General features: G+C 42.3%; 1 protein-coding gene across 1 annotated transcript in view; it reads left to right on the top strand.

The window, feature by feature from the left end:
* Window positions 1-3635: 3635 nt before the first annotated feature.
* dlgap2a (discs, large (Drosophila) homolog-associated protein 2a) overlaps window positions 3636-11646 on the top strand; it is an 82354-nt gene continuing 74343 nt past the window's right edge. Inside the window, 1 exon segment of the mRNA XM_007894018.2 lies at window positions 3636-4655. Coding sequence (XP_007892209.1) covers window positions 3651-4655 — 1005 coding nt within the window. The 5' untranslated portion in view covers window positions 3636-3650.

Raw genomic sequence — 11646 nt, 5'->3', positions numbered from 1 at the left:
TGGGGGATGGGGAGCCAGTGGAGCCGGGCGAGGGTGGGGGTGATGGGGTCACGGAGCCTGGTGTGGGAGAGGACACAATCTGCAGAGTTCTGGATAATCTGCAGCTTGTGGAGGGAAGAGTTGGGGAGGCCGACAAGGAGAGTATAGTATAGTGCCTGTATTTTGTAACAAAACGCAGCAGCCAATTTGCACACAGCAATGTTCCACAAGCAGCCATAAAGTGAATGATTGCTTTTATCTGTCTAAAATATACTTTTATACTTTTATCTAAAATATACAGTCAGTACACTTTACAATATATTCTGTGCTGCACTTGGAGATGTCTCAATGACATGATAAGGTGCTATATCAAATGCAAGGATTATTATTATCGTTATGCTTTGTTCTGTGTTACAGCATATTTAAGACCATTTTATAGTCAAACAGAAATGATTCTGAAGTGCTTGGTACTTGGATTTTGTATATTTGCTTTTGCAACCAAGTTGCAACTTAAGAATCATGCACTTTCCCTGATCTCAGAGTAAGTCCTTACCCTCTCCACCCCACCATCGATGGACGGGCTTTCAGCCATTCCGTCTCCGTTTTCTGGAACTCCATTCAGGAATCCCTTTGGCTCGCTCACTTCCTCCCCACTTCCAAAGCCCACCTCAAGATGTACCTCTTTGACCATGCTTTTAGTCATCTTTCCCCCCCACCCACTTTCTTCAGCTCCCCACCCCTGGTTTGGTACCAAATCAGCAGTATAAAGTGCTTTGAGATGCCCTCCCAATGAGGAGGGTGTCTCAAAGTGTAATATTTATTTTAATAATATTAGATTTATGTTTATATAATCATGTTGTATCGTATAGTGATTAGCGGTGCTGATGTCACATGCTGTACTGTGGAGATAGCTCCAAGCTCAGCCTCCCATAGTCAGAAACAATGGGAGCGGGTGGGGGTGAAGGGTGTGAATCTGTTTATCTTGCTGTCCCTTGTATCGAAGCCTTCTGAATGGGATGAAATCCCACCTCAAGACATGGCGACAACTCCCATTGGAGGCAGCCATCCATCAGCAGCAGAATATCAATGCAGCATTCGGACTTTAGGGGGCACAATGTTAACAAGAAAGTGTTAAGTGGAAATGAAGACTAAACCCTGGATCACACTGTGAAGATGATTAGATCCATCGAGTACAGCGTGGCAGGACATAGACAAGGGGCCATTCAGCTCACTGATCCTTTCTTTGTTAGATGGTGGCAGCTCTTTCTATTTTTAATCCCATTTCCCAGCTCTTTCTCCATACCACTTAATACTGGAATCAATCACGGTTGGTATGAAAAGATGACCTGGCCACAATGAAATGGTAATTAACCAGAGAGTGCAGTGTTGGGCTGACATGAGCTTCTGATTGTCAACGCAGAAAACTGAAGAGCCACTTTTATTACAGAGCAGCTGCTTGTGTTGTGTTGTGTTCCGTACCAATATCTGCAATATATTTACTTGTTCATAATTATTGTCCTGACCCGCTATAAATTCTGATTATAACAATAATAATTCTTGCATTTGACCTAGCACCCTTCACATCAGGATATCTGTACTGTACTGAATCCCTGACTGCCCAGCACCTTGGAACGTCCTCCCGACGTGAAAGGCGCTATACAAATGTAATCAACACAGTGGTATCCCAAAAACAGCCATGATATGAATGACCAATTTTATTTGGGGGATTGTTGCCCAGGACACCAAGAGAAACTCCCTGCTCTTTTTGAGTAGTGCCATGCAACCTTTAGGGTCCACCTTAACCTCAGTTTAATGTATCATCTGAAGGACGATATCTCCAATAATGCAACAGTCCCCCCAGCATTATATTGGATTGTCAGCCTAGTGATCAGTGATTATGTAAAGCTGATGCTTTCTTTGCAGATCACATTAGGTCATCTGCAAATAAAGCTTCCTAGCTGGACAAGCAGGGGGAAAGGTTGCCAGACCATCTTATCAATGGCAAGCTGTTCGGTTTTAGCTTGTTAGACTCCAGCAGGACCCCAACGCACACTCTGGGGTCCCCAAGACTTGGCTGTTGCCAAATTGCGCCTAATACTTTCTGGAATTAGGTAAACGGGATGTGTCTCTCCAGGGAGAGAGTGCGTATTCCATTCCGACAATCTATCTCTGGAATTTCCATGTGTAGGTGGGATGCGTGGAAATCTCAGTTTGATTTGGATTCTCTTAAGCATGATGATGGGTTTCCAGATGTGTCAGTCACCTGGCTGACCCCCCAAAAATAGCTACCAAGAAAGGGAGACTTGCATGTGTCTGATTTAATCTGATTCCACCCCAAACCCCCAGAGGAGCAGGGACAATACACTAATCTGTTGTCACTGAATAGCCCAGTGGTAGATTTTCCATTTTAGATTTTTTGTGGAAAACAAAAATATAAGATTTTGATGGAGTTGGAATGGTCGAGTGGGGGGAGGGTGCAGAAGGCAGGTTGGATCAAAAATAATCCTTACATTTCGTATAGCAACTGTCACGTCACAGGATGTCTCAAACAACTTCACAGGATTTATTGTAAAATGTAATAATTGTGTGTTTTGAAGGCAAACGTTAACATTGTGTAATGTGTATCAATATCTAATGTTACATGAATGAATAACAAAGGACGAGGGACAAAGAACATTCTCATCCATCAGCAGAACATGCACAAGTTCCTGTATTTCCTTATAGTTCCTGAAAATCATGAAGTACCCTGGCAAATCCTGTCTTTGAATGTGCATACAACCACCTGCCCATTCCTCCCTCCCCTCTCCTCTCTCTCTTGCTCAACCTACAACTCATCCTAGTAAAGCACTCCGAGATGTTATCCTACGTGAAGGATGCTATATAAATGCAAATTATTGTTGTTGCATTAAAGTGTCAGCCTAAACTGACAAAGTCTCAACATAGAGCATGATACCATAACCTTCTGACTCAGAGGAGAAAGTGTTACCCACCGAACCAGGCTGATCTATATCCTTGCACAAGAGTACAATCTTTCCCCCTCACATTCCTAGTTATAACCTTATAACTATATTGCAAGCATTTTTTTAAAAAATATTGGTTGACAAAAGAATATTATTCTAGTGTTAGAATGTTTTACTCGTCCTATAATTCCACACAAAAATGAAAACTAGAAAATAATTTAAATTGAAGGGCCGGGTGAATTAAAACACGGTCTCTTTCTTTCGTATTATTACAACCTAATGAAAAATCAGTTTTAAATTTTTCATGCTACAAATGATGAGTATATTGGTATTTGTCATTTGGCATTCACAGGACTGTGATATTTAATCAAAGAATATCCCTTTCAGGCCTGTGCCTGGTATTTTGATGGAAACAGATGTGAACTAATTTCCCCAGTTTCAACAAAACGATGGGCAACCAAAATAATATCATGAATCCAGCCGGTATTAAGTTTTATTAGAGTAACTTGGGACGCAAAATCGATGGCTTTATAAAGGTTGCATTGATTTATTTTGCATTCGCTGGTGTTTAACAAAATAGCAAGACTGTCAGATTCTTTACTGATGTTCGGATTAACTTGCTTCTGTTGTCTTTTGTTGACAGACCAGCCGTTCTCATGGTCACCTTCACAGCACTTCAATGAGGACATATATTCTCCTTCATCCAGGACCATGAAGGGATTAACTGGCAGCCGCACCCAGCCTCAGCTGAGCTCAGGACACACTTGTGGTTTGGTGACTGAGGACTGTGAGCATTCCCATGACCATATGCACCATGGGCTGGATTCTAGGCAGTCATACTTGCTCAGCCCCACCGACAGCTGCCAAATGGACCATCACCGCTGTTCGCCCAGGAGTTCCATACATTCTGAGTGCATGATGATGCCCACGATGCTAGGTGAGCACATGTCTAGCAGCACCTTCCCCCGGATGCACTACACTTCACATTACGACTCCAGGGACGACTGTGCCAGCGTCACGCACACGGGCAGCAAGATCAACCGCATCCCGGCCAACCTGCTGGACCAGTTTGAGAAGCAGCTGCCTCTCCACCGCGACGGCTTCCACACGCTGCAGTACCAACGGACGTCCACCACCGCCGAGCAGCGGAGCGAGAGCCCCGGCAGGATACGGCACCTGGTACACTCCGTGCAGAAGCTCTTCACCAAGTCACACTCCCTGGAAGGCGCCTCCAAAGGCAACGTGAATGGCACCAAAGGCGACGGCCGGCATTCGGACGACCATCACCACAGCCATCACCCGAAACACAGCAAGAGGAGCAAGAGCAAAGAGCGCAAGCCGGAACCCAAGCACAAGCCTGGGGCAACCGGCTGGTGGAGCTCGGATGATAACCTGGACAGTGACAGCACTTACCGCACTCCCAGTGCGATGAGCCGGCACCACATTGATCATATCTCTCAGTATTATCCGGAAGGTGTTCAGGGAGCCTTCGGTGAACTCACCTTGAAGACGTCGAAAAGCAACAACGACATCAAATGCTCTGCTTGTGAAGGGCTACCCATGACACCCGATGGGAAGTTCATGAAAAGAAGCTCCTGGTCCACCCTGACCGTGAGCCAAGCCAAGGAAGCCTACCGCAAGTCATCACTTAATCTGGATAAACCTCTGGTTCATCAGGAAATAAAACCTTCCCTACGGCCGTGCCATTACCTCCAGGTTAGTGATACTTTCAATTGTGACCACACTGAAAGAGAGAAGGTGTGGTGCTGTGATAATTTTCTTCATGCTGTTAATTTCACGGATAGTCGTTTAACAGATAGATGTGGTCCTAGCTGCACAGACAGCCTTGCAACAGCAAGCTATGGTTTTAGCTGGTTAAACTCAAGAGGTACCTCAATGTCTAGTGTCCCCAAAGCCTTGGCTTTTGCCTATCTGTGCCTAACACTCTCCAGGATGTGTCACTCCAGGGAGAGAATATGCATTCCATTCCAAACACAGGAATTTCCATGTGTAGGTCACTTGCATTTGTGGAACTCTCAGTCTGGTTTGGATAACTCTTTAAGCATGGCAATAGGTTTCCACATGTGTCAGGCATGCTGACCCAAACAATATGAAAAAGCCAAGAAATTAATAATTGCGGCATCAATTCAGTATTTCACCAGACACCCAGTGTTATAGGTTTCTAACTCGTAGGTGGAGTTTCTAGGGAGACATGTAGACTGAGAGGGAAAAAGCCACATCCTACTTCATAATAATAGAAATCTTCTTTCCATTTGATATAAAGATTTACAAGGGAAGCAACAACTCATTCCAGGAAATTGGAAAGAAAAGAAAGGTTGATGATGGAACAATAGTTTGAGAAGAGAGATGTGTCAAGGGAAAGTTTTTTGAGGGTGGGGTAATACAGCTGTTTTTAAGGGGGTGGGAACGGTGCCAGTAGACAGAGAGGTTAATGATATCTGTTAATAGGGGGGCAAAGAGGAGGAGTTGGGAGGTAAAGCAAAGGGTTAGGGGTAGGATCAATGGAGCACGTGATGGGCTTCATTTAGGAAATGATGGAGGTGAGAGAAAAGGGGGAGACAGGGTATAAAGTGTGGAGGGAAGGATGAGTGGGAGCCGGAGGGGTGAGGAAGGTGGGAAGGATGTGGCAGTAGAAAGGACAGGGGTAGCAGAACCAAATCCCTCAATTTTGGACTCAAGTAAGTCCATCATCTCCTCACATTTGGAGTTGGAGGAGAGGATTGGCGAGGCATGGGAAGGTGGACAAAGGAGCCTGGTTTGTGGTGGAGAAGAGAAGTCTGGGGCTGTCCTTGGCCTCCAGGTTGATCTTGGAGTAGAAGCACAATTTATCTGAGACAAGGGTGGAGCGGTAAGTTTTGACACAGTCCAGCCAGATCTGGCCGTAGATCATTAGATTGGATCAGTCAGCACCAAAGGGACTGTGTTGCAATTTTGCAGTAAAATTAGAGCAACTTCATAAGATGCTTGATGTAATGACTATCCAATAAGTTATGAAATGCATCTAATTTCACCCCACGCTCACAAACAGCAGTGAACCAAGCCATTTGAAACGTCAGCAGATTCATCACTTTGATTTGTGTTGTGTCCCTTTGAGCTGCCCTTGGCTCAGAGACAATTATAAAAGTACTGACATGCATCTCAAAGGCATTTGATTATAAACTGAAGCAAAACTGTTTTCACTCTGTAACTGCATTTCACTAGCCTGGCCATATTTTGAATTTTGTTCTGTAATATGCAGTCTGTGTGACATTTGTTACAATGAATGGCCCCACCGGTCCCCATCCACAACCGCCATCCCCATCCCCTCCCCCCTCCTTAACCTCTAACCCCATCCTCTCCCCCTCTTTAACCTCTAACCCCATCCAATCCCCTCCTCAACACCGCCATGTTCCTTCCCACTTCCTCTCCCTAAACCCCTGCTTTCCCCAAACTCTTCCTCATCCCATCCTTTTCATTCCCCCACCACCACTACCCCACCCCACCGCCCTCATCCCTTTCCCACTCCCCAAAACTCCCATCCCTACTCCCCATCCATTCTAAATGGTGTAGTTAATGAGGTCAAGTCAGTGAACACTGGATTAGGAAGATAGGAACAGGAGTAGGCCATTCAAGCCCTCAAGCCTAATCTGCCATTCCACCAGATTATGACTGGTGTTTTTTGCTATGTCACCAGATTTCTTCTACTGGATCATGTTTTTTTTTATAAATGAAAAAAAATGATGCCTGCTACCTGCCAGCTGAATCCAGACACCAAGTCAAATCTTGATGGCCTGGCTTCATCACTATGGAGAGCATAATGGTGGGGTGGGGGGATAAAATGGGAGTTGGTGTTTGTCTCCGACCAATTCAATGTGATGATTATCATACAGACTATGAGTTTGACCTCGCAATGTACAATTGTAGTCTTCGACTCAAAAGGGTACCGGGCAAGACAAGTGACTCTAATATTGAGGGCAATGAAGTTGTAAATAGACTGATAGGATTGATCTGGTTTTCACTCAAGAATGAGGCACTAAAGAGGGGCAGAAATAAATGTAAATATAATCATATTATTTAATTTAAACTGTAGAATTAGAGAAGATAAAAAACAAATTAACAAGCTTCAAGTGAGACCAGAAGGAATTGACTATCAATGAAGGCAATTAATGCTACATTGATTAACTCTCTCAAACAAGAAGGGGATTAATATCTGGTACAGGATCAGAGTGAAGGTTACAAGGAGACATGTAGACAAAGATCATCCAATACTACATTTACACCATTGAAACCCTAATAGGAAATTGAAGTCCCATCTCTAAATCAAGCTTCCTCCCCAGCCACTGCTGTCATCTCTCCCCAAATTGGAACAATTAGGGTTAAGATTTTACCTGTGTCTAAATTTACTTTTTTTTAGCATTTCGGAATGTCCAGACACTGGTAATTTCTTGAACTCAGTCTTGACTTTCAAATTGATTTGGTGCAGTTTGCAAAATAATTTACAGAATAATGTTTTTAAAATTAAGGTTGTATTTATGAATTTACCAAATTCTGAAATGCAAAGAGAACAGAATAATTTTGGGGGGTCAGCCGAGTGTCTGACACATGCGGGAATCCATCACCATGCTTAAGAATATCCAGACCAAATGGAACTCATGCATCCCACTATGGAAATTCCTGAAATATTTTTTGGAAAAGAATGTGCACTCTCTCCCTGGAAGAATGCATCCTGTTTGCCTAATTCTGGATTGTGTAAGACTTAACGACCCCAATGTGTTGGGGTAACTGCTAGAGTCTAACAAATTAAAACTACATAGCTTGCCATTGAAAACACTGTCTGGCAAGTTTTCCTACTGGGTGTCAAGCTGGGATCACCCGCCTAAGTTTTGGTTTGCAAGATTAGCAAAAGCTGAGTGGGAAGAATCCATGCCCCAAATGACCAGTATGCCCTTCTATGTCCTGCTGATGAGTCAGGCTGTCTGTGCTGTCATCAGCAGTGCCCTGGAGAACTCGTCTGGCTCAGGAACTGGTCTACCGAGAAGGCCAGAGGGTTGGCTTGATTCTGACATTCCATTGCCAAACATGTCACCTTGGAGCCAGTTTAGCTTCAAGGAGTCCCTGCTTACCTCCCACAAGGAGGATAGTCATTAGTTGGTCATTAAAAATTTGTAAACACAGGTGGAACTTCTAATCCACCAAGGTCAAATACATACTGATCTATCAATGTTTTATGATGGGAATTCGGTTTAGACGACTGTAAAATAATTCCTATCTCACAATAGGGATTTGAGCAATTTGAGGTCAAAGACCAGGAAGTATTTCTTTATACAGTGGATAATCAATAACTGTCACAGCTTACCAGGAAGGGTTATTGAAACTAAGACACTAGAACTCATTTAAGAAACAGCTTGATGCCTGTAATGGCAGAATGTTTGGCTGGATATTCTGGAAGGATGAGATTAAATTGACAAAAAGGACCTTCTTTATTTCCAAAGCTCTCTTGTGATCCCCTATGACTCAAAGTCTAGAATGGATGATCTGAGATCCTGCTGAATATATTGAGGGAATTCTATGGCATAAATGTATTGCCAAGGGTGCTGGTAAAATGTAAAAGGCTGGTGGAGTTAGGCTGTGATATGGGATGCGATAGCAATGAGGGAGTTTGACACTACAATGAGCAAAGAAGCTGGAAAATACCTAGAGGATAGAGTAAATATGAACTGTACCCTTCAGTCAGTGATTGTTCAGATCAACTATCTAATGTGTAATGAAGTAATCACTTAGTCTGCACCAAGAAAATCATTTATTTACAGAGTTTCATCAAATTAATCCCGATCCCGTTGATTTATTTCATTCCAGTAGCGATTCATTGATTTCAAAGGAATCAATTTATTTATTTAGTCCATGAGCAAAAGTGCAGTTTGACCAATTAATTATTCCCTTCAGGCCATGAATCAAGTCTTCAGCAAAGCAAATCAATTAGTTATTAATTTAATCGGTCAACAAATTATTTAGAAGTATTTATTCCCTTCAGTTGTCTTACTGTAAGACTATTTATTAATTATTTATTAAATTACCTGCTTGGGGCTCAGCAATTGACAAGCTAAACTGCTATTTAGTCAATCTCATTGGATTGATTCAGATCATCTCTAGCGTTCAACCCTCATATCTACATTCCCATTGAGAATCCTGAAACCTGCAGGTTAATGGCACCTCTGGCAACAACCCAGTACTGCAATAGAGTGTCAGCCTCAGCAATTAGCTCAAAGTCCCAATTTGGGGCTTGAATCCACAATCTTCTGACTCACAGGTGAAAATGTTGTAAAAGAAAAGCCGGGCTGTATTTGATGTGATATCACATGGATTTGATGCGTAAGACATTTTGACTGACATCACTTCGAAAGCATTATGAAATGCTGCAGATATCTTCCCATTGATCTTAAGTCTTAAGATGGTACAAGAAGGTCAGGTGTTTGAAAGTTCCAAGATTCAGCTGTGACATTGGTTAAAGAGATCCAAGACCGATAATTTTAATGCAGGTAAATTGGGGAAAGGGCATATACTAAGCCAAGTGAAAATAAAACTGTAGCAAAAGTTCTGGCCATTAACCTCATGGCTGTTTGTGGGACACTGTTGTGCAAAAATTGTCTGTCAAATTCAGCATGTTGAGATTTTTTGCAATAATAAAACCACTGTAGGAGAGCTGTACTGTTTTCATTGTGGGTTACAGTCTAGTTAACAAGTTGGCTGTTAACCAGAAGCATAGATGTCTTCTTTCCAACAGAAGAGAACACAAACACAGATACCACTGTAATTCAATGAAGTTCAATAATCACTGAAGCAGTTTTCAGATAACAAGCAGTAAACCTGTGCACAATTTGTTCCAACAAAACAGAGGTATTCAATAGTCCTACCAGCATGCCTATTTGGTCAATTATGACCAAGATTTGTACAAATGTATAAACTTCTCTCTCTCACAGCTCTCTGGATTAAACATTATTTTGCAGACTGAGAATTCCTATTAGAGAAAATCAGATTATTCAATGAAAAGTATTATTTTAACTAGAATATTCAATATTGTATTGTCTCAGCGCCTTGGGACGTCCTACTTACGTGAAAGGTGCTTTACAAATGTAATTGTGTTGTTAATGTTGTTGTTGTATGCTTCACTAATGTGTTTTTATTATCTTCTAACATTATTTAAAGCTGAGAATCTACGTCCAACCTCTAACATGCAGAAAATCTTTTTTTACATCCAATTTTAAACCAATATTCTCCCTTTGTTATTAGCGCCCCCGCTTTTGGCACTCATTCGTAAGACAGACAAGTGAACCTGCTCTGAGTTCACTTCTATGTTGTGAGGTGCTGCTTGTTTCACTGACTCCCTTGGCTTCTTGAGAATTTTTATGAGCTGCTGCTAAGTACCTGAAACATTCACACTGAAATCCCTGCTGCCACACCACAGCATTAAACAAAAAATAACTGGAGATATTTGTCATACCTGTGGTTCAGCCTCTGCTTCTGTATCATAGCTGTAGTTCAGCCACTACCCCCTGAGTCTCTGGAACTCTCTGCCTTAATCCCTCGGCCTGTCCCCCTCCCTGAAGACATTTCACTTTGATCATGCCTATGGTCACCTCCCCTCTCTTCCTGACTCAGCATTAAGTTCTGCCATGGTTAAGTGCTCTGAGACACAACCCTGCATGAAGAGCCAGATAAATGCAAGCTGTTGTTGTGATATTATAGATTAATTGAATCAGACTTAATGCAAATTTGTTTTAATAATATGAATATCAGAAGATCATTGACTGCCAAGCCTATGTACCTGTCTGCACTTAATTCTTCTCAGTTTGTAGGAGAGCCACTATCCTTTGCTCATGAACTTACAAAATAATAATTAACATATCACTTTAAACTGAATGACCCAGCAAAGCTAGGTTTTAACATTTTTGTTGGTCGGCCAGATGTCCGACATATCCGTGAAACCATTATCATGTTCAAGACATTTTCCCCACAAAATAAACAGTATATTTTGTGAAGCACTTTGAAACATCTCAAAAATGTGATAATAATAATCCTTGCATTTGATAGAGCGCCTTATACATAATAATTATTATATATAATAATGACATGGTGATAAGGCGTTATATCAAATTCAAGGATTATTATTATTTATTAAGACTCTCCAAACTAGACTGAGAGTTCCACATATGTATGTCACTGACATGTGCAGAAGTTCCCTGTAACTGTAATGGAATGCGTACTCTTTCCCTGGAAGGATGCGCTATTCATAGAATCATAAAATCATACAGCACAGAAAGAGGCTATTCGGCCCATCTCATCTGCGCTGGCTACTAAAAGAGCAATCCAACTCAATCCAACTGGCTCGCTTTCTCTCCATAGCCCTGCAATCCTGACCTTCCCAAATACCCATCTGCTTCTCTTAAAAGTATTCTTACCTAATTCCGGAGAATATTAGGTGCAGGTTGGTGAGAGCCAAGGCTTAGGGACCCCAGAGTGTGCGTTGGAGTATTGCTGGAGTCTAACCAGCTGAAACCACATAACCTGTGATTGAGAGGTCTCAATCTGGAAAGCTTTCCACTGCTTGTCCAGCTAGGAATATCCATGCCCATTGGGGCTTTGACTTCCAGGATTGTAGTCAATAAAAACAGAAAGGTCTGTTTAGTTTTTGTGGGAATTGCACATGAAT

The sequence above is a fragment of the Callorhinchus milii genome, unplaced genomic scaffold (genome assembly GCF_018977255.1).
Source record: "Callorhinchus milii isolate IMCB2004 unplaced genomic scaffold, IMCB_Cmil_1.0 Scaffold3, whole genome shotgun sequence".
In the NCBI taxonomy this organism is placed as follows: domain Eukaryota; kingdom Metazoa; phylum Chordata; class Chondrichthyes; order Chimaeriformes; family Callorhinchidae; genus Callorhinchus; species Callorhinchus milii.
This window is presented reverse-complemented; position numbering and strand designations above follow the sequence as displayed.